Here is a 23,879-nt window from a genome sequence, read left to right as displayed (position 1 = left end):
ACTGTACGGTGTCAATATCTTACACCTTCCACCTAGGCGTAAGATGCATGCCCTTTCACATGGGGCTTGTCTCATGTAAAAGTACACATTGTTGAAGTTGTCTGTTTTCACACACCCCAGCAATGCGTCACTTTTGCGCCTACAGATACGTCAGAAATACTGACATATCTGTAACTTCTTGTGACATGGAGCGCCGTATATTAAATATGTCACTTCTATCCTGTTGCAAGGAGGACACTGTGAAAACTTTTGCATTGCAGTTTTCATGCAACAATGCAACAGTTTTCATAAAAAGCCTCTCAATTGCCAGGCACGGGATCCAGTTCGGTGAATAGTGATCATCCCACACTCTGCTTGGATCTAGTCTAGTGCATTGTACTGTATGTTGCAACTTACCCTGAGGAACTGCTGCAAAGCCCCTCGCATTCAGACAGCTCAACGGTTGTGTTGCATGTTCCATGAGATAGGACAGTTGCCTTGGGTTGAGGCGTGCAAGATGACTGGGGCACTGTAAGAATTAGAAGGAAAAGTCAACATCTTTTACACAGGGTGAAATATTCCTTTGCTGGTTTCTGTATTCTGAATTGAAAGGGGGTGGATATCTTGTACTTAAATGTTCCTCAAAAGTAACTATGCAAGACTATTATCAACACAGTGAAAAGAGAACCTTAGTCACCACCTATACCCTCACTGTCTTTCACCGAGCTTGTATCTCAGGTAAAACCAGTGTAAGATGGTACCTCCTTCACCATAACATGCAGCACAACCAGAAATCAGTGCATGGTGACTCATCATTTACAAAACTAGACATCTGTCATGAAGACCACCAACTCAAAGGGAGTAAAAAAAGGCATAAAGATCTGCTCCTACATGTGAGATGTCACTTAGTCTTGTATGAGATAACTTCTCTTCTAGCACTGACGATGTTACGCATGCTTCCAAGTATTGTCAAATAATTGTACACAACACTGACAAACATCAATTATTGCTCCTAGTAAATAGTTACAGCATAACTTTATTCACACCCCTCAAAAAAACGTAGCATATAAGCTGTCACTCAGTTACTCCTTCATTCAATCTCTCTCGCAAATGATGGACACTTAGAAAACACTGAGGGGTCTGCCTAACCTTACAGAAACAACACAGTATGGCCAATCAAAAACATCTGCCAAAAGACGCACTATTACTATAAAAAATAAAATAAACAGAAAGAGTCAAGAAGAGATATCTCAAGCTTATAAGAGACATCCCTTGCAGCTCCATGTTACAATAATATTACTTACAATACAATTACTTACATTTACAGATTTCGCAGCAACCATCGGAGGTCTTCTGTCTGTATTCCTGTAATAAAATAAGATATGGAAATATGAAAAATCAGACACTGGTTAGACCAATCAATGTATAATTTTCTCAAAAACCTCAACAATCTGAACGTGACCATGCAGGAGGCTGTGCCAGGGATCTGAATCCCTACTCATAACCGCCACTTCTCTGCCTAGAAAAATAGTTTGACCACGGAAGATGTATATGTGAATTAGAGACTGCCTGCACCGTCAGGGAGTACACTGTCTTTGACTAGAAAGGGAGCAGAGAAGTCACTTTTAAGACAATAGGGATCACTAGAAGAGAGTTCGCAGGACCACCAGGACAGCCGAGGAAAGGAGGAACATACCCTCTTGGAAAGGGTTGATCAGCTATTGTGAGACACTTTATGGTACAGCAGGATCGAAGCAACTAAATATAATAAACACTGTACAGTTACTGAGCAATGGCTTACACCAAGTAATTACTTTTTCATGTATACTCTCAAAGATGTCATTTGAATATTCCTATTTTCGATTCTAGGTCCCCTATGAGCGAATCAAAGCTGTTCAGTGATAACTGTTATTTTGGAAATGCACAGAACCAGATTGACAGATACAGCCACTGAAGTACTGCAAGGCAGAGATTCGGGCTTGCCAATGGAACCAAATTATCTTCGATACATAATATTAATTCACAAAATGCCAAGCGTGGGAAAGTTCAGCGTCAGTCGATAGTAGAAGGTCCGTCTGCTACTTCCATGGAATTTCTTCTGTAGGCAACAGACAATACGAACCAGGCAACCATAACACACTGGAAGGCTGTTCACTACCAGCTAAAGGCAAACTGTTTACCATGCAATACAGTAGCAAAGACAGACAAAGGACTGAACTAAGGGTGTTTGTATCTTATGAAACAGGACCAGTCAGTTGAGCTTTCTTTGCATATTCTATGGAGCTCTGATATGCAACAGAGGTGATTCCAGCCAAAGATGGTGCCAGCACCAACAAACTGATCGAAAGAGGATCTATCATTCGCTCTGCAATCTAACTGCTCTTTTGATGGTTGATCCAACAATCCTAGAGTCGGAAGAGGCACCCAAAAGAAGGTGAGTCATTACAGCTTTCAGATAGAGTAATTGCCACGAGTCTGACACACTCCAAATTTTTTGACACAATATGCAGGGAGGAAGATGTGGGAGGAGTTGTGAATATGAGACAGAAAGGGAAATGTTGACGGGTCAGGCAGATGTTCTAAGCTAAGAAAATAATAACATCCATTTGTGACCCAAATTGATTCAATGAAAGAGTACTTATTGAGGGGTTAGAAAGACTTACATTTGGACAGTCTGCGGGCTCTAGGGCAGGACACACCCTCTTCACAGAGGACACGACAAAATGATCATTGAATTTTTCACACTCATATTGCATGCCGCAGTCATCACCGGATGGGTTCCATATCTCTCCAACCTGAAATAAAAAAAAAATTAAAACAGGTGAGCGGGTTTTAAAGAAAAGCCTAGGCAAGGTCCTATTTTACAAATCATCACCATGGGTGTTGTTTGCACCGCACCATCATTGCACCCAAAGGAAACAGAAGCATGTAAATTACAAAAATATATATTCTTTATGCGTATTTCACTAAAGTCATTTATAATAATAGAAATGTATAATTAACCCCCACATATTATCCTATCTTTTGGCAAGAATATTACATTGTTTCCTATATTTGGTCAAATATATTTATTCTCAAAGAGATCAAAAAGAAAATGGGCTACTGTGATATGCTGACTATCATAAACCTATCTGATGTCTAACTGGTATATCCTACCTACAAGCAATCCACTTAAACTGCTCTAAATCTTTCTGTGCCATGTCTCCTTATTGGCACAGCAATTAAATAGGAGACTGGGTGCCTTTGGAGATATTTTACCCTTCATACTAGTCATATTCGTTTACATGGTTATATCAGACACTGTCAAAAATACTTGTTAAATGTAAATGTATAATCCCAGGGCACCTCCTCGTTTCATGCAAGCATAAACAGAGGACTACCAAGATTTATGCTAAATAATTGGATCAGCTATTCTGAAAGTACCAGCGGCTCATGAAATGGAGAAATAGGACTCAAATGTACAGCTTTTCTGCCGCTTCATTCTTGTTGCTCCCTATTAAACCATCAATCTGTTTTTGCCAGTGTAAAGGCACTCCCAAAGTCCAGTGATAATACATTAGTTGTGTCCTCTAATGGAAGGCCAGCCATGAAGTAAGTAATAGACACCTGGGGCCTCATTTATGAAAAGTGACACATCGCTGCGTGAACAGCGATGCGTCACTTTTCACTGCGCCCTCCTTGCGAGACCAATGATGCATCATATTTACAGTATGACGCATCTTGGCGCAAGGAGTTACAGATAGGTCAGTATTTCTGATGTATCTGTATGGTGCAAAAGTGACGCATTGTTGGAGTGTGTCACAAAAGTTATGCAGCTTCAGCAATGTGCCCTTTCACATGGGGCAAGCCCCATGTGAAAGGGCCTGCGTCAGTCTTACGTCTGCTGTGAGGCACGCGTAAGAATTTGACGCATTTGTGTCCTAGAAGTGGCGCAGTGAAAACTTATAGATTTCACTGCGTCACTTCTATGACCCTGTGGTGCGTCAGAACGCCCCCCTGCATACATTATACCTGGCGTAGGAATTATGTAGCGCAGGGGTTTACAAAGTGACGCATCTACCTAGATGCGTCACTTTGTAAATATTGTGCAACAAGGCACATTTTTTACGCTGCTGGTGCGTCACAAAAAGTAACGCACCGGCGGCTTAAAAGTGACGCAAGGCCTCATAAATGAGGCCCCTGGCTGGTGTATAGATTGACATATTCGGTGATTTGTGAGCCCTACGGCAGGCACCCTCCCATGTCCTTCCTTCGTTTCATTACAGTGATACTGGATAAGGATGGTGGGTCAAAGGAACCGCATGCAGGAACTCTGAGTACTTGCAAGACAAGGCTGGACCTGTCTCCAATAAGTAACAGCATCTAAACCACTCAACATGATGCTTATGCTGCAGCGCCAGACTGACACACAAGGCTCTTGAACAGGAGAGTGGAAACATTCATCACAGCAGAGTTACCTCAAGGACTTTGGTTTCATTGTTCTGTGTCTTCATGACACACTTCGTCTGCACACACTTTCCACAGCACTCCTCTGGCGTCTCAGTATACTCAAATCCCTGCATCACAGAGGGGTCAAAGAAAAGCAGTCAGACGATGACACTAGAGATGTATTTCATTATTTATTGTATGTGGCACCCTTTTGTGAGAGGCCACCAAATCAGGAGGAGAACCCCAGACACCACCAGAACCATTTATGAAACATCTCTCATTTGAGATTTTGAGATTGGAAATATTTCACACAAGCCATACCCATAAAGCTTGATTATTGTGATTCTGTTTCACTGCATGCATTTAACCTCTTCTGCTCTCCATAAGGCCATATACCCTTGGTTTTAAGTGCTGCACATTACAAGTTAAAGAGAAACAATATGGTGTTACCTACATGTCTGAATCCATCACATGTAATGTGTTATCTATTGCCATTGTCAATGGATGTGAGGATTCACGTCTGGTGAATCAGGCCTCCCCCACACACAACAGAGTAATGAAGAGGGGTTTAAACTACCTGCATCGGTGGGTAAAGTATTCCCTGCCTGAAAAACTACAGTTGAAAGGGAGTGAAGGATGACTAATCTGTTAGCAGTGACTTCGCCAAATACACAAACAACTCACAAACTTCTTGAACTAGGTTCTATATTTCCATCGTGGCACAACCCTACAGCACAACGTCAACCACCAAATAGTGTATGCCTCTGAATAGTTAATGGTGGGGAAAGGGGGATATTTAAATATTTGCCTCTGGGCAAAGTGAGAGTGGATTCTTTGTAGCCCTTGTTCGAATGGGGGCAGGAGGCTATTTCCATCCTCAACGCGTGTCACATGTAGTTCCTTACATGACATTTCATTAGTGGTTGAATAATGTACCCTCTAGGGAGGTGCTGTAACCAGAGAATCGTGAACATCACTAGAAACATTTGGGACCCCAATCATTTGAGCTTGAAAATATTTCACAGTTCCCTATGAAATATGAGTTGTTATACCAGCGCATTTTGTGTAATAGAAGCACCCAAACATGATATGGTTATATATGTATCCCATGCCAGTGAAAACAGATGTGGCCAAATAGCATGATATTTAGAACAACTGGAATGAATAAATCACGTTTACATTATTACAGTCAAAATGTCAAATTTCATGTTATAGCAGTACAGCTTTAATGATTTCAGAAGCCAATGCTTGTGGTCTCACAGATCATATTTTAGAATCAGGTGACAGAAGAAAACAAATGAGGCCATACTCACAAAGCTTGGTTATTGTGCTTCTATCTCACTGCATACATGTAGCTACTCATGGTCTGAACATGGCTATATACATTTTATTATATGGGCTGCACCTTAAAAACTGCATGGTAGTAACCATGCATGTCGGTCGACTTCCAATAAGTGTAATATGCAATTTAGTACCATGCGCGCGGGATGTTAGCATTATGACCTACACAAGGCTTTGCCTCCCATGAATCAAGGCCCCACACCACACTCAACAATGGTAATTAATGGCATATTATACTCCCTGCAGCTGTATTTAAAGTATAATATAGTCAAAAAGTAGTTAAGGTTGATTAATATCAACAGTGGTTTTGCCATAAGAACTTAAAGATCATGACATTGAGGCATTATGACGCTACCTTCATGGTATATCACAACCCTGCCATCCAGGGAGAACTGCCCAATACTGCAGACCATAGAGGAGGGGGAACAAGGTGCGGTAGCGGGTGCAAGTAGCACGCTCCTCCATGGCTCACACATTATTACGCACCACAGATAAGCGGGTTCCCTGCTACACACCCTTGCACCCTGCTCCCAGGACATGAGGGGGATTACAAGGAGGTGACGCTAGGTGGAGATATTTCCCCTCTTGACCTTAGGGCAAGGTGAGGGTGGGATCTTTGCAAACCTCCTTCGTGTCCTTGTGCACGTGGGGGCAGACAGCTATTTCCTCCTCACACTGGGCGAGCCTCTGCTCGCACTTTGCCAGTTCAGGATAGTGGAAAAGAGACTGGAATAAGTTTTCCCATCCATTCACTCTTGGGCAAAGTAAGTTTTTCTTGAAGGTGGTGAACACTGGTCAAAGGGGCCTAAAGGTATTAAGAATTTTTTATTGTGTAGGATGTCCCCTAATATACACTGATCCAGGTGTTTGATCTGGCTGTGTACCCCTTTCTTGCTGTCCATCTTAAAATAAACTTGTAGCTTAATAATTAGGACTTTTTACGTTACAACACCTGCTTACTTTACGAGCATGTCAGAGAGTAGACTAAATAGAGGAGGTTTATAGCATGCCAGGAGTCTTACTCTAGTTTGTACGGTATAGATTCTTACCTCTGAACAGTCTTTCTGGCAAATCGTGTCCTGGCACGTCACAGTGAGTAACTGGGTGTCTGGGTCCATCTGATCCGTGCACTCACATTCCTTACAGGCGCCCTTGACTTGTGGGATGTTGGATCCAGGCTAGAGGAAGTCAAACAAAAACAGCTCTAGGTCATGCATTGAAATCAATATCATGCATGGTTGGGGTGGTAGAGTCAGTGAAGGCTGCCTGGTCTATGTGGATTAAAGATGTGAAAAAGGTCAAAGATTTACAGAGAAAGGGGTTGCGGAGCGATAAAGATCCAGATGAGGGGCTGTGAGACTAACGCAAAGGCAGGGATTTAAGTGGGATGAAAAAACTGGGGGGTCTCTCAAAGGGGTGTGGCCAATGTAATTAAGGTCGTGGCTTAAAAGACATAAGCTAAAAATCTGTGCTTAGCAAAGTGTGCCGCCCGACTTGTATTTTGCTGTTTCTGTCAATGCATCTAGATATATGATACAAGTAACATCATACCTACAACAAGTCAGGACTATGGGCTTTGTTAATGGTTGCTAGTTGCATAAGATAAATAAGCAGCTACTATGGCTTGGATATAATATTGAAAAAGCTTCCACTTAAAGCCCTGATGAGACCACGACAATGTTGCTGCTCCTCAGTTTCAAAAAGAGAAGTGGTAATTTGCAGTGTGCACTATTCAATAGGGCCCCCTCACTCGCAACAGCGTTCGGAGTCTTGTGCTTTAAAAAGCAGACACATGGGAGATGTAAGAAGCAAGGATTTCCCTTCCCCTACAACGCTCACTACGTCATTCCATAACTTCTCCACTTGTGAGAAGTGAGCAGTGTGAGCAGCGCACATCGATTTGCCAGCTGTCACTGCAGTCCGTAAAACAACGGACCGCCTGTGCCAGGGCGCAAAACAGAGTGCGATAGAAACCCGTTTCGAGGCCCCCTTTAAAAAACTGCCGGTGCTCAGACCCGGTGAGCCCCCTCCCACTTAAAGCCCTGAGTAGTGGGTCTACTTCAAAGCAGATGGGCCTAAGGTATTCCCTCTGTTGCTTGTTGCATACTGTGGACTCTATGCAACAGGTAGTGACCAGCAAAAGAGAAAGAGCCGGAACATTTACATAAAGATGGATGAAAGGATACATCGACATTCTGGTGGAAAGTACAGCTGAATCCATCACAACGATTCAATCTGGCAGTACCTCTAAGAGTGCTGCATGGGGAACACGTGGCTTTCTTTTTTTTTTTTTTTTATCCTCATTTGCCGTCTTGCCGCCCATATCTTTGTTACTTTCCGACCTCTGGGCTGTTATTGTCTCTTGGGCTGGTCTAGAGTAATGGGGCGTGAACCGCACATATTTTTGAGTCTGGTCCCCTCTCAAAGCTCCTTCTTGACCATCTGACCCAAGATGTGTATTCTCCACCATCTCTATTCGAGAGGTCTTTAAGAAGGAAGTTGCTTGCTGGTACTGGCAAATATTGGAGAAGGAGGATGGGATATTTGATCTACCAGAGACCCTGTGGAAGAATAGCTTGCCAAGGATTGCTACAGAAGACCAATGGCAAGTAACTATGAGCATGCTATATAGAATTGTTAAACCTGCCAATCTAAGGCGAAATGTTTTATTTACTATCCACAGGGCATACTGGTCCCCCTACAGGCTTTCCAAATTTAACACGTGGCTTTCTTGTAAGTTGGGTGTAAGCCCTCTGGGGCAAGAGTCTCACATGAGGGAAAGAAGTAAGAACAATAGTTTACCTGGTATGTAACATTATTGAAGACACAGACTTTTTCTGGCACTGGAGGGAGAAAAAAGAAGATGGTGGTAGGTCACTTTCTGTATAGCTATATAAGTAATCTCAACTGATGTTATATCTCCTAGTCTTCCTCAGTAACAACGAAACGTCAACCTTGTATCTTTTTCAGTGCATTCTCTTCAGAGAGCTCTTCTATGCTATAAATTGGCCCGCAGGCGTGAGAATTTCAAGCAATCTGTCTGACACAAGTTCATATAGAAACTGGTCACAACGGGGAGTCTTTCTCTTTGCAGTCTCAAAGTTGCACCAGAGTTCTGAACCCTCGTGGAGTGTTAGTCTGACAAGATACCCCCTACCACCTGTACCAACATTCAGAAATGACCAGCAAAGTAAAGATAAAAGGCAAAGCGGGCAACAAAGTAACACTGAGCATTTCCACCATTAGCTCTTTTAAAAAAAATGTTTTTTAATAAACTGAAAGGGAACATGAGTTTTTTATAACGTGCCTATGTATCTAAACTATCATGTATCAAGGCCACTGTTACATTACACCCCGAGTAAGCCACCAGGACATCTGCCTTTGGGAAAGTAAGTGAAAGGAATGTGTCCCTTCCTCTATTGCAGAGCACTCTTTTGTGAGGTTCTTGCACTCCTGCAGGCATTACTTGAAGAGGAGAAGACTCAGGGATGGCACTTCACAGCAAAATAATGTAGAACCAGCCACGCCCTTCCCATGAATTAATTCTAACACCCAGTGTTAAAGTGCTTTGACTTTCACAACAAACTATTTCTGTTCAGATCACGTGCAACTCCCTGATCAAGGAAGTTCTTCAGTTTCTTCCTATAGGAAGGTACATGCCTGCTCAATAATATCTAGAAATCTTACTAGATTTCTCCCTCAAAACCATTTAGTTTTAGAAAATTGGGTGCTCTTTCGCCATGCATACATCAAACGGATCCTGTTGCCACAAGACCAACCGGAAACTTTAGGTCATACGTCAATGAATGGCAGGCAACAGTCTGTGCAGTGGAAGTTGTCCTACGAATGTTTACTCTTTTAGACTTTAGGTGAACCCTTTGGGAATTTAAATCTACTAGATCCACCCATATCTGAAACATTCAGGCTACCCCAGTATCTTTATGCACAGTCTATAATCTGTACCACATGGTGAGAACCCAGAACACATACCACATTCCATCTTGGCGCAGCAGTCACCGGCTGAAAGGATGGACGACAGCGTGAAACCTATCTCGCATTTCTTCACATCTGGATTGCACATTATGGGGTTGCATTCTGTAAACACAAAGGAAAGGGGCATTGAAAACTTTTTCACCACACATTAATTACAGTCCTAGATTAATTAATGCAGACATTGTATTGTAGCCAGACACAGCCCTTCCTGCCGCAGGGGCAGTGGTGCAAGATGTCTGGAGTCAAGAGATTAGCATAGAGTTAACTATTACAGCCATGGCTTTGAGGCAGAACCACAAATTCTGAAACAATATTTATGATAATGGACACCATTACTATACACACTTATAGAAATATATATGTGTTAATCATCTATTATACCAATCACTACCAGTGATTGGTTATTGGACTTCTGTCAAATCTAGATATGCCTTCCAGATATATTATTTCTATCGATAGGTAAAGGGAGCAGATTTTATTCCTAGCCATGGCTGTACTAGACAAGGCTATCAACTGTTGCCACAAGTGGAAAGTGCACACTCTATGCAGAGACAGCAATTAGTGGGTTGCTTTGGCTTGGCACACCACTTGTAGTTGGGATGGGTTAGTATGGGTTCTTAGCTTCAGTAGAACCCGATTGTCATGGCCATTTAAATAATCGCAGAGTGGTAAGGAAAGTTTTGCCAGGTGCAGGTAGTACCAGTGGGCTAGCTCCACAGTCAAGCACTGTGGCTAAATGGTACTGCTTTGACATGATGTGGCATGCCAACGTACCTTGGGTTTTAACCCCTTCCATGCTGGGCCGTTTCCGCCGCTGTGCGGTAAACAAAAGAACAGGGCGGGCCGTGACGAACCCCAGCCGTCATCAGCACACGAGCGCCGCAGAGCGTGACGGCTGGGGTTCGTCACCAGCATGGAAGGGGTTAAACCTACTATAATGCTGTTAGCAGACAGGCCGTCCAATCCCTTTTCTGAAGTCACTTAAGTCGGTCTTTTGCCAAGTAAGTCACCCTCTTTAGTATTTTTGCCACTTGCGTTAGGAGTAGGACAGTTTAGTGAAATGTTCATCCAATACTCATAATATATGGGCTGGGACAAAAGGAGCAGGCAGTTAAGTCAGCTTGAATTGGGAATGAGAAATTGGCGGTAATGTAAAATCAATGTGCACATAGGCTGATAAGCAGCCTTCCTCTTGACTAAGGGGCCAGGAAAGGAATCACTTACTGCATGTCATTTCGGTGCAGCAGGGGTTATCTGGAACTGGGGCCTCAACGAGCTCGAACCCTTCCTTGTCACATGCCGGTGGAGTGGACTCTTGACACCTGATTTCTTCACACTGGACTGAAATGGTATTGATGTTGCAGGAGCATTTCTGGCAGTTGCTTGTCCATGACTCTCCCGGCTGGACCACAGGGTAAAAGGACAGGGGGTTAAAACAACATGTTACGCGGTCGCACTCTGGAATATCAAGTACAATAATGCCATGGCACTCTGATATCACAGACAAAATGGATGATCAAACTGTCAAAAAGGTAAGTGCATACAGGGAAGCATATATGTACTATTGTTAACCCCGCTTCTAAGTAGCTCAGAGCTATATATACCATGACGGTATATATATGTGGAGGTAGGTAGAGAAAATCCATACATACTTATCTTTCAATATTTTTGTTCTTGGTATTTTGTCCATTATATTAAGACGTCACAATCTTTTTATTTGATACTCAGAATTTACACCTATTACACAATTGAGACACTACCTACAGGCTAATAAGCATGTTTTAAAGGTGTCCAAGTAGTCAGAACTTCCCCAAGCAAGTCTCGCCCAACCCACCCCACCCACGAGAAATGTAAAATTGACTATCCTTACAAGCGGTTGTACCTCGCTGCTGTGCAGAAAGGTCCCTACTACAGCACTAAACAGCATATGTGCATTATCTGTGTATGGTATGCTAGGGTAAGGTATTGTATACCATTATAAATTACTTCACTGTGAACCCCTAACAGAACCCTAAACAAAGCCGTAATCAGTGATTGCCCTTTATGTCATGCAGTTCTAATGAAACCTTATACCTCTGTATAGACTTTTCTTTAAACTAAATACTACCAGCAGCATTTCGACAGCTGACCTAACTGGGATATTAGCCGACAAGGTGAGAGTCCAGATATAATCTGCAGTGAATGCTGCCTTCTGTGCACACTTGTTACACAATTTTATACATACCATGACATGTAACTAGAGTGATACATATAGACACAGGCACTCCAAGACAGACATAAGAACGCACAGACACACACCATGACAATCTCAAAGGAAAAACTGAAACTTAAAAGCCGCTGCCCACCAGAGAATGCTATATATTTCGGATATGAGATGAAGGCCAGTGTAGTAAATGTACTAAGGTGGACTCACCATTCTAGGTTTTCCATCAGGTCCCACGCAGCCTGAATAAAGAAAGGACAGGCTTTTACTTTGAGTTAATAACACCATTCCACATGAAGGTCTTTAGAATTATAGCTAAGTTTTTCACAGCCAACTACTGTCTAACAAGAACCACAGTTTATAGACTAAACAAAGTCAAGGGAAACAAGGTTGGGAATTCTGACAAACGGTGCAACAAAGGAGCGGAAAGGGTGACCAGTCCGTTCAACCAGTTCTTTTTAGAGGGGGATGGTTCGGTGAAATGAACCTCAGGAGGATGCATGTAGGGAAGCGTGAGATAGCTCATGCGGTGCATTCTGGATACCAAGCATCAGTGGATTTGTTCCTCACTGCCTGGGTAGGGTCTATGTTTATTCCCCGAGGAGGCTATCCTTTAACAACATAACCATCACCAGTGGGAAGTTGCTGAGGCAGTTGGCTGAGACACTGCAAAACTCGATTTCAGTAAGGGACCACTGCCATCATCACGATTTACATTATAATGAAAATGTGTCCTAACATAAGAGAAGTTACTAACATTTATCTATTTAATTCTAAAAGAGCCCAAAAGCAGTGACAGAGCACAGCCATAGTCTGACACTTTGACATAGAAGCAGGGAGTGTTTTCTGTGTAAGCTAACAGTGGTTTGACCACTCAGTGCATCAAACATTTGTAGCTGGATGAACTTTCTAAATTCCTAGCTATGTACTACAAAATTCAGTTTCCTGACATTTTCTGTACCCGTTTCCTCAATTACCATAGAATTAATGTATTCCCAATGCTGTGGATGTCTCCGTGCACACAGACATGTAGTGGAAGGGGTATCTCTGCCAATGCCCATGCATCCTTTACATTTTCCCATCAAAGGGTGTCATTGTAGGACACTACTTAACATAGTCATAACAAGAGGGAGAGCGGAAGGCACAAGACCCTACCTTCTGAACTTCACACAAGCATTGGTTCACTATTATATCTAGATTTTACATGATTCTTTGGCTGTTCATTGTCAATAGAATGGTTTTGTAAAGCCTCAGGTGCTCAAAGCTTAAAGTACGGGAGAGCACAAGCCCCACATTGCCTCTGCTTGGGTTTTGGCAGCACTTACTTTCACATTCGTACTGGAAGCAACAGCCATTCTTGTCATAGACTTGTTTGGGAGCTAATCCACTGTCACATGTAATCTCCTTGACGGCTGGGCATTCAACATGCTGCAGGGTGATGTTCCCGCCAAGTTCGCAGGTTGCGTTAGTGCATTTGTTAATTTCCCATGTTTCACCAATCTGTAACAAAAAATTGGTTTAAGTCTTTGAGGTGGAGACTCCCAAATATACGTCATTCTTTTTTACCTAAGATTGGGTACTATTGCCATCACGTCATATCAATTGTCCGGAAAGCGATATCAGCATTTTTTATTTTACTTACTGGGTAGGGCATGGCAGTGTCTTCACCACACTGAAGTTTGATAAATACTTTTAACAACGAGTCCCAGCACATAAAGGCACACATTTCAGACAGCAAGCTCATACAATTTCCCTTTACAACTCCATCCACTCAGAATTGTGAAACTAGAATTTGTAAGATATTATTCTATTTACCTTGAGAGTAAATAAACAAAGAGATCTGACCGAACAATTAACCCAAAAAGCTCACTTGCAGGAATTGATTGCCTGGTATATCAATTTACCTCTCTCCAGGGTTCTACACTTTCACAGCCATCGGTGATATTGTAGTCCGGACGTTTGTGAGTGGTTGGCAGCGATCCTGAGCTTGAAGGTGTAGTGGTGACGGGAGGCCTTTCAGTTGTGTTTGGGGTGGTTGTTTCAGTTGTACCTTCTGGAGTAACTGGTGTCACAGTAATGATTGGCGAAGTGACTTGTGGCGGAGGGGTACCAGTGGTTATGCAGGGACCCTTGGACCTCACAGGTGTGCAGTCGGCACCGCAAATGGCAAAGTACAAGCAGCCTTCATTATCTGTTGTATTGTAGATGACGCCACCTGAATAATACGAAAAGCACAATTGCTAGTGAGTGATGAAACGACAGCATTAGAAAATGAACATGCAAAATAATTCTTCTTTTGATGGTAAGAGCTGTGTTACCAAAGGTAGGAAAGGCCCTGCAATTTACAAATTCTCTCATTTACTATCTCCAGCATTAGATATTTATGTCTGTCTTTTCCTTACCAATATGAGTTTTCACTCACCTTCTAATGTTAATCAAGGTCAATATTATCGACCTTTTGCATTTTTACATTCACTACATTGACCTAATCACTGTAACGCAGCATCAATATATATTTACTATTCTTAACTCCTGACATACTTACTTATACTTTCACTGCAATGTAGTAAGTCATTATAGTTGACGTAATGTCATGTGATATAAAGCATGAACTATAGTGACACTCTACTGGAGACAGGCACTCTTTTAAGTAAAACAGATCACGCCCTTAAAACATTAGGTTCCGTAAGAGCATTGTAGCCCCCAATGTATGTCATGTAGGTGTTACCTCTGCTGCTAAAATCTCATTTAACTAGTTTGACTGAACAGCTGGTAGTCTTCAACAATAGCTACATTTTGACACACACCCTTCTCCCAAATCTTATGAGTCTACCAGAGATCATATATCTAAGGCAAATTGACCCCTTATGGAACTGAAGTCTCTTCAACATGCTGATATTTTGTAAGCTGAGACGACTTTGCCCCTGATTGCTTTTATTCCTGATGGCTGCAAAGTTTTCAAATCTGTTGGGTTGGCATCTTAAGAGAAAGGTTGGTGGCCAGCAGTGGAGAGACTCTGGTGGCAAGTTATGTTTTCCCATCCCATTCTTATCTTCACTTCTTTTTGATCAATGGCTCACAATCATTGGAGATCACCCTTCAAAATGAGAGGCCATTTTAGAATTAGGTGGTAACGGGAAATCTGATCAATTCCAGAGGAAGTTCTAAACTCAGAGAAGCTTCTACGATAGAATATTTTACCACCTAATGATTTGTATGGTGGGCAAAATACCAAAAGATGATTCTCTTCATCAAGCGAATTTATCACTTCTTTCAGACATTAGAGGATAGTCCCCCAATGTAAATAAGGCACTACATGCAGAGAGGAGTGCTGAATCCTCGGTTGTGAGTCAGAAGTTGGGGTGTGCAAAGTTTTTATTACATTAGCAAAGTCTAGCATAAATCCTGATCGTTGAGCTATACTTAGTGCACAAAATGTCACACTTCTACATCTGGGCCATAGGATTGTTATTCTGCGGAAACATACACTTTTTTCTTGGAAGGGCTGGTTGGCACTGAAAATGGTGGAGCCATTTTCTCACGAGTTTACAGTAAAACGCTTTTTACTTCACAAATTTCAAACTGGAATGGAAATTGAAAATCGTTTAATTGTTTTTTCACAAGTTTATTGGGTACTATTTTCATGTTAAATCCCACTTGCGTACAGCTTTGCAATCTACATTTAGTAATTGTAGAATTTGTGAAAAATAAATGAGGATCACTGGAATAAAAGTTTGGGTCTTTAAACACGATTGGCCATAAGGCATGTTACATCTTCTTTTTCAGATAAATCCTTCCACTAAACAACATTTTAGGATAAGATATCCTTTTTAGGACAGGCACTAGAGTGATATTTCTTTCAAAATACTAAATAAATTCCTGTCTCAAAACTCCACAGACTTTTTTGTTTGAAGGGCATATCCTACTATAATTGGACGATGAAAGTCTACAGTAGCAATCAGTATTCATCATTGTTAGTGCAATTTAATGCAGTGACTCTCCTTGACACAAAAACCCTAATATTGATTAAATGCACAAATAATATAGGAATTCCTGCCTTATTATAATGCAATTGCTAAGCATGTGATTTTTATCTTTGTTATCTCATTAACATGAAAAAATCTTCACTCACCAGGAGGAATCAGATTCTCCCCAACTTTGCAGTGGCAGGTAGTTGTAACAGAAGTAGTTGTTGTCGTGGTACCCGTAGGTGTGCTGGGTTCTGTACCAGGTGTCGATGAGGACACTGTGCTACCAGTGGTCGTGGTTGGCTTTGTAGTAGGTGTTAATGGTGTCCCCGAAGTACCAGAGGTTGTGGGTGGTTCAGTACCAGGTGTAGATTCTGTTCCTGTACTACCAGTGGTCGTAGATGTTTCCGTTCCAGGTGTTGATGGAGTCTTTGTAGTGCCAGTGGTCGTGGTTGGTTCTGTGCCAGGTGTTGATGGTGTCTCTGTAGTGCCAGTGGTTGTCTCTGTACCAGGTGTTGATTGTGTTCCAGTAGTGCCAGTGGGTTTGGTTGGTTCTGTGCCAGATGTTGATGGTGTCCCTGGAGTGCCAGTGGTTGTAGTTGGTTCTGTGCCTGGTGTCGATGGTGTACCTGTAGTGCCAGTGGTCGTGGTTGTTTCTGTACCTGGTGTTGATGGTGTTCCCATTGTACCAGTGCTTGTGGTTGCCTCAGTGCCTGGTGTCGATGGCGTTCCTGTGGTACCAGTGGTTGTGGTTGGTTCTGTTCCAGGTGTTGATGGTGTCTCTGTAGTGCCAGTGGTTGTCTCTGTACCAGGTGTTGATTGTGTTCCCGTTGTACCAGTGCTTGTGGTTGCTTCAGTGCCTGGTGTGGATGGCTTTCCTGTGGTACCAGTGGTTGTGGTTGGTTCTGTGCCAGGTGATGATGGTGTCTCTGTAGTGCCAGTGGTTGTCTCTGTACCAGGTGTTGATTGTGTTCCCGTTGTACCAGTGCTTGTGGTTGCTTCAGTGCCTGTTGTCGATGGAGTTCCAGTGGTACCAGTGGTTGTGGTTGGTTCTGTGCCAGGTGTTGATGGTGTCTCTGTAGTGCCAGTGGTTGTCTCTGTAACAGGTGTTGATTGTGTTCCTGTTGTGCCAGTGCTTGTGGTTGCTTCAGTGCCTGGTGTCGATGGCGTTCCTACAGTACCAGTGGTTGTGGTTGGTTCTGTGCCAGGTGTTGATGGTGTCTCTGTAGTGCCAGTGGTTGTCTCTGTACCAGGTGTTGATTGTGTTCCTGTTGTACCAGTGCTTGTGGTTGCTTCAGTGCCTGGTGTCGATGGCGTTCCTGTGGTACCAGTGGTTGTGGTTGGTTCTGTGCCAGGTGTTGATGGTGACTCTGTAGTGCCAGTGGTTGTCTCTGTACCAGGTGTTGATTGTGTTCCTGTTGTACCAGTGCTTGTGGTTGCTTCAGTGCCTGGTGTTGATGGCGTTCCTGTGGTACCAGTGGTTGTGGTTGGTTCTGTGCCAGGTGTTGATGGTGTCTCTGTAGTGCCAGTGGTTGTCTCTGTACCAGGTGTTGATTGTGTTCCTGTTGTACCAGTGCTTGTGGTTGCTTCAGTGCCTGTTGTCGATGGCGTTCCTGTGGTACCAGTGGTTGTGGTTGGTTCTGTGCCAGGTGTTGATGGTGTCTCTGTAGTGCCAGTGGTTGTCTCTGTACCAGGTGTTGATTGTGTTCCTGTTGTACCAGTGCTTGTGGTTGCTTCAGTGCCTGTTGTCGATGGCCTTCCTGTGGTACCAGTCGTTGTGGTTGGTTCTGTGCCAGGTGTTGATGGTGTCTCTATAGTGCCAGTGGTTGTCTCTGTACCAGGTGTTGATTGTGTTCCTGTTGTACCAGTGCTTGTGGTTGCTTCAGTGCCTGGTGTCGATGGCGTTCCTGTGGTACCAGTGGTTGTGGTTGGTTCTGTGCCAGGTGTTGATGGCTTCTCTGTAGTGCCAGTGGTTGTCTCTGTACCAGGTGTTGATTGTGTTCCTGTTGTACCAGTGCTTGTGGTTGCTTCAGTGCCTGTTGTCGATGGCGTTCCTGTGGTACCAGTGGTTGTGGTTGGTTCTGTGCCAGGTGTTGATGATGTCTCTGTAGTGCCAGTGGTTGTCTCTGTACCAGGTGTTGATTGTGTTCCTGTTGTACCAGTGCTTGTTGTTGCTTCAGTGCCTGTTGTCGATGGCGTTCCTGTGGTACCAGTGGTTGTGGTTGGTTCTGTGCCAGGTGTTGATGGTGTCTCAGTAGTGCCAGTGGTTGTCTCTGTACCAGGTGTTGATTGTGTTCCTGTTGTACCAGTGCTTGTGGTTGCTTCAGTGCCTGGTGTCGATGGTGTTCCTGTGGTACCAGTGGCTGTGGTTGGTTCTGTGCCAGGTGTTGATGATGTTCCTGTCATACCAGTGGTCGTAGTTGGTTCAGGGCCAGGTGTTGATGGAGCCCCTGTAGTACCAATGGTTGTGGTAGATTCAGTCCCTGGTGTCGATGGTGTTTCTGTGGTACCAGTGGTTGTGGTTGGTTCTGTGCCAGGTGTAGATGGTGTTCCTGTTGTACCAGTGCTTGTAGTGGGTTCTGTGCCTGAAGTTGGCGGAGCCCCTGTAGTACCAATGGTTGTGGTTGATTCGGTCCCTGGTGTCGATGGTGTTCCTGTGGTACCAGTGGTTGTGGTTGGTTCTGTGCCAGGTGTCGATGGTGTTCCTGTTGTACCAGTGCTTGAAGTGGGTTCTGTGCCTGAAGTTGGTGGAGCCTCCGTAGAACCAGTGGTTGTGGTTGATTCAGTCCCCGGTGTCGATGGTGTTCCTGTGGAACCAGTGGTTGTGGTTGGTTCCGTGCCAGGTGTTGATGGTGTTCCTGTTGTACCAGTGCTTGCAGTTGGTTCTGTGCCTGAAGTTGATGGAGCCCCTGTTGTACCAATGGTCGTGGTTGACTCAGTCCCCGGTGTTGATGGGGTTCCTGTAGTACCAGTGGTTGTTGTGGGTTCAGTGCCAGGAGTTGATGGTGATCCAGTGGTACCAGTGGTTGTGGTTGGTTCTGTGACAGATGTTGTTGATGTCTCTGTTTTACCAGTGGTTGCAGTGTGTTCTGTGCCAGGTGTTGATGGTGTCTCTGTAGTGCCAGTGGTCGTGGTTGACTCTGTGCCCGGGATCAATGGTGTCCCTGTTGTACCAGTGGTTGTAGTGGGTTCTGTGCCTGGTGTTGGAGACCCTGTGGTACCAATAGTTGTAGTTGGTTCAGTGCCTGGTGTCGATGGTGTTCCTGTGGCACTAGTGGGTGTGGTTTTTTCTGTGCCAGGTGTTGATTGTGTCCCTGGAGTGCTAGTGGTACCAGTGGTCGTGGTCGACTCTGTGCCCGGGATCAATGGTGTCCCTGTTGTACCAGTGGTTGTAGTGGGTTCTGTGCCTGGTGTTGGAGACCCTGTGGTACCAGTAGTTGTAGTTGGTTCAGTGCCAGGTGTGGATGGTGTTCCTGTGGTACCAGTGGTTGTGGTTTGTTCTGTGCCAGGTGTTGATGGTGTTTCCGTAGTACCAGTTATTGTAGTGTGTTCTGTGCCAGGTGATGATGGTGTCTCTGTAGTGCCGGTGGTTGTGGTTGGTTCTGTGCCAGGTGTTGATGATGTTCCTGTCATACCAGTGGTCGTAGTTGGTTCAGTGCCAGGTGTTGATGGTGACCCTGTCGTACCAGTGGTTGTAGTTGGTTCAGTGCCAGGTGTTGATGGTCTCCCTGTCACACCAGTGGTTGTTGTTGGTTGTTTTTCTGTTGTTGGTAGTGTCCCTGTAGTGCCAGCGCTTGTAGTTGTTTCTGTGCCTGTAGGTATTGATGGGGCCCCTGTAGTTCCTGTGGTTGTGGTTGGTTCTGTTACCGAAGTGGTGGTTGATGAAGGCGTAGAACCACAAGGCACATAGGAACAACATAAAAAGCTGGTCTCGAAATTGTAGCACTTGCGTACTGGCTTCTGATCTATGTTATTGCACTTAAGTCCAGTTTGAGGGGTGCATTCCACTACCTGGCCGACTTCTTCCAAAGAGGAATCTGGAAAATCTGCAGCTCGACAGCGGACTTCTTTTGGCGTTTTACAAACCTTCTCCCCCTTTTCTTCCATTAACTCTAATGTCTCATAGTCTCCATCCTCAGGTCCTGACCCTGGGTAACTATGATCAAGCCAATCTGTCCAGCTGCACACCTCATGGACACAGACGGTAGGAGTGGGTGGTGCTGTGATGGGCAGAGAAAAGGACAAACAATATTACCTACTATTTTACTCATTGAGAAAAAGAATCACATGTTCTCCTTTATGCCAGTACTTTACATGGTACTGTACAAATAATTGAGATCCAACCCTTTGCATGATTGTAAATTGGCATAAATTACTGATAATTAAAAATCTTAATGAAAAGTTCAAGTTGGAATACATTGTAGTGTTGTTTATCCCACTTGCTGCAAGATTCAAGAGCAGCTGCAGTACCAAAGTAACTACATTGCCTCAACTTTTCGCGATTTTCCTCAAGTTCTATAGAATAAAAAGCTATACATCTCCCTCCCGCGTGTAAAAGTTGGTGTCTCTGCAGTGACCCACAAATATTGATTCATGTAGCACCAGGAGGCACTATGATTCTGGTACTGATGGTGCCTGCTCATAGGAAGTCACACTGCCTTTGCTACTGAATGACTGCCGTCTCATAATAAAGGGGGGATCTTGAAACCAAACAGCTCCTGCAATGCTGAAGTAAGCAAGAGAATGACATCTTGAGGTTTGCTGGTGCCAAAGCACCAAATTACTCAGAAATAACAGTCTCTATGCCAAACCACTGTCCTGATCAACACCTCCATAGGGCCGTCCAGCTCGATTACTGGTCCTACCCACTGATCCCACTAATGACTAAAGTAAATGTAAATACCCTGACCACAGGAGGAAGTTTATCAGAGAGAACACAAACAACCTACCGCTGGTGTGCGATGAAGTGGGCGTGCCAGTGGTGAAGGTGAAGGCTGTGGTGGGTGCGGCGGTTGAGCATTCTGTAATATGGCGGTTGATTGTGCCATTGGCTGCACAGGTTGCTACAAAGCAGCCTCCCAGGTTATCTCCTGTTCGGTAGATTTCGTCACCATACTTGTACTTCTTGCCACCATAAGAACAAAAACAGGCTGAAAAATCAAGCACATAGTCAGGGAATGTTCACGCTCCTAGGAAGTCCAGTGCTGTCGCAAAAAAAACTATACTGCGCATGCGACCCTTGACATCTTACCTGTAAGGTCGTAGTTGCATTTCATGTCATTGGCAATGCACGAGCTAGTTGGAGAGAAGGTAGATATGAGTTACAAGCCTCACAAACGTTCATGCTTTGTTAATTTTCGAGGGCAAATTTAAATGTTGTTGCCAGCAGCCCACACACTCAAACGCATACACCTTTTAATCAACCAAGTAAACATGCAAAGGTATTATTTTTTCTCCTTCACAGAATTCAGACATAGGTCCCAGAGACCCAGAGAGAGGGCTATCACTAGGCAGGACAACCAAAAATGATGATGATTACCCACGAGGAAATAAAAGAAGCCATCAACCACTTATCCAGGAGGTCATATGCAATATAATTGCCCTGTCACTCATCCTCCCTTACCATGACATGCAGTTCTCCACACTGGGGATCTTGGACCCAGGTCTGTAGAGGTTGCCATGATTGTCATAGCAACCACAGTTAGCAGTGCAGGCCATGTTCTGCTCATCGAAGTAGGGTCGGTCCTCTGGGCAGCTGGGGTAGCAACCTAAAGATTTTCAGAAAACAACATATGAAAAGAATGAAAAAGCAAGGGAACGGTGAGAAGGAAAAAAGATAGCTTTCCTGTCAAATCTTTTCGAAACCCACTGAGTCGAGCTAGTAGGAAGGATGGCCTTGATTCTGCAATGTTGTCTCTTATTTGAAAGGATGCTATTGGAAGAATTGATATTTTAGCCATCTGTTTTTCCCCTTGCTTATAAGCATCCCTGGCGGTATGAATCAGAGTTGAACTGGCATCTGGACGAATGAGAGATTTAAAAACACTTTGGTACCTCAAAGGAGAGCTGAGAACGGCAAGGAATGTGCCATTTTAACCTGCTGAAGCTATCATGGTGGAACTCCAAATACCTTTCCCCCATGACCCACAGTATTTAGACTTTAGAATGGGTGGAGAGAACGAATATTGTGGCAGACATATCTAAGGAAAAAAGCTCTAGCTGGCCACAGATTTCCCCTCTGAATATGTTGGGCCTTCACACACCCTAGTCTTTGTTCTGGCGTCCGACCATCGCAGGGCTGTTAGCTCTGAACCCCAGCACAAGCCTAGTTTGGGAAGACAACTTACCAACTTCTCTCCTTTGCACCCTGACTACATCTCTACTGTCGAGTATGGGCTGTTTCTAATGATCATAACTGCTGAAAACAGATCAGAATATGGACAAAGTCTAGTTTGTTTCTCCCATACCTTCCAAGCCGGGCAACTCATAAAGGCATTTCCCACCAGGGTTGACGCAGGTCTTCATGCATGGGGCGCCGCACGGTTTGTAGTGCCACTCACAGTCCCCATCTGGGTTGTAGAAGTCGCAGAACAGAGCTGCAGAGAGAAAGACAATGGAGCACCTCTTGTCTTTTATGTTTTTTGCTATTTCAACAATGTGTTTTAAGCTGTATATGGCTAGATACATGCAACTTGATGCCGCTGCGAGGGCACAGACTAGCAAAGGCCTGACAGGCACAATGTACACGAGGGAGCAGGGTGAATGTTTTTGCAAGGGAGGCATCCATAGTTCGCCTGATTCTGTCTTACAGTATCTCCTGGCATTAGCAGATTCCATCTGAACATCTTCCTTCGTACATTCTCCATTGATATATGCAAATGTTACCCAATTCATGTCCGGCTACTGTGTGTTAAGCTATCTGGTTAACACGAGTTGGTGCTAAGACTTAGATCCTTGGCTGGGGATCTCCAGAAGTGCCTAGCTGGCGTTTGCCTGGAAGCAAACTTTAGAGACTTCACCAATAATACTCAAAATCAATTTATAATGTGAGTATTCTAGTAACATAGGGGTTGAGTTAGAGTTTTCCAAACAGGGTGCTCGCGATATAGTTCCCTGTCTGTCAAACTGATGGCCCCCCACCCTTTTTAGGGTGTATGATGTGATGTCCTTTTTTTCTTCTTCCGTTCAAGGTCACATCGGGCAGGGATGGACAGAAAAAAGCGAATGATGAACCCCACACCGAGAGAAAAAGGCCGGGTATAGAGGTTATTCGTTTTTGTGTTTTTCAATAACATACACTGGGACATTTTTTTGTTAAAGTTTTGTAGACTGCTGTCCAAATCAACAGCTGCTGTCCACCAAACCTTTTGTACCATAACAGCAACTGCCATGACAGCGGTTCCTGCCAAGGTGCAGGGAGGACCAGTGGTTAGCTTTAAATTTGGCAGGTGGCAAACCATCAGGGTGACAAACGTAAAGTCCACCATCACCCTGAAGGACAGAGTCTCGATCAGCCTCATCGTCATATTACTTATCACTTAGCTTGATCACGCTACAATAACTGCTACGTGTTGGAATGGAGAATATTTTTAGAAACATAGAGCCTCATTTATGAGGCTGTGCGTCACTTTTACATCGTTGGTGCGTCACTTTTTGTGACGCACCAGTGGCGTAAAAAATGCACCTTGTAGCGCCATATTTACAAAGTGACGCATCTAGTTAGATGCGTCACTTTGTAAACCCCTGCGCCACATTATACCTGCGCCAGGTATAATGTATGCAAGGGGGGGTGTTTTGACACAAGAAAGGGTCATGGAAGTGACGCAGTGAAATCTATAAGATTTCACTGTGCCATTTCTTGGCCGCTAATGTGTCAAAATCTTACGCCTGCTTCATGGCAGGCGTAAGACTGACGCAGGCACTAACAACATGGGACTTGCCCATGTGAAAGTACACATTGCTGGAGT

The 23,879-nt window shown here is 44.0% G+C and overlaps 1 protein-coding gene across 1 annotated transcript in view; it reads right to left on the bottom strand.

The window, feature by feature from the left end:
• LOC147733192 (uncharacterized) overlaps positions 1-23,879 on the bottom strand; it is a 77,830-nt gene that overhangs the window by 1,310 nt on the left and 52,641 nt on the right. Inside the window, exons 27-42 of the mRNA XM_086957734.1 lie at positions 22,380-22,508; positions 21,536-21,680; positions 21,164-21,207; positions 20,862-21,062; positions 16,077-20,132; positions 13,849-14,159; positions 13,270-13,444; positions 12,155-12,186; positions 10,966-11,143; positions 9,739-9,843; positions 8,551-8,591; positions 6,798-6,926; positions 4,437-4,535; positions 2,643-2,774; positions 1,299-1,344; positions 397-508 (exon numbers count right to left, since the gene is read on the bottom strand). Of these exons, the coding sequence (XP_086813860.1) occupies positions 397-508; positions 1,299-1,344; positions 2,643-2,774; positions 4,437-4,535; positions 6,798-6,926; positions 8,551-8,591; positions 9,739-9,843; positions 10,966-11,143; positions 12,155-12,186; positions 13,270-13,444; positions 13,849-14,159; positions 16,077-20,132; positions 20,862-21,062; positions 21,164-21,207; positions 21,536-21,680; positions 22,380-22,508 (5,935 nt within the window). The remainder of the gene's footprint in view (positions 1-396; positions 509-1,298; positions 1,345-2,642; positions 2,775-4,436; positions 4,536-6,797; positions 6,927-8,550; positions 8,592-9,738; positions 9,844-10,965; positions 11,144-12,154; positions 12,187-13,269; positions 13,445-13,848; positions 14,160-16,076; positions 20,133-20,861; positions 21,063-21,163; positions 21,208-21,535; positions 21,681-22,379; positions 22,509-23,879) is intronic.

This window comes from Lissotriton vulgaris, chromosome 2_1 (genome assembly GCF_964263255.1).
Source record: "Lissotriton vulgaris chromosome 2_1, aLisVul1.2, whole genome shotgun sequence".
NCBI classification, from domain to species: Eukaryota; Metazoa; Chordata; class Amphibia; order Caudata; family Salamandridae; genus Lissotriton; species Lissotriton vulgaris.
This window is presented reverse-complemented; position numbering and strand designations above follow the sequence as displayed.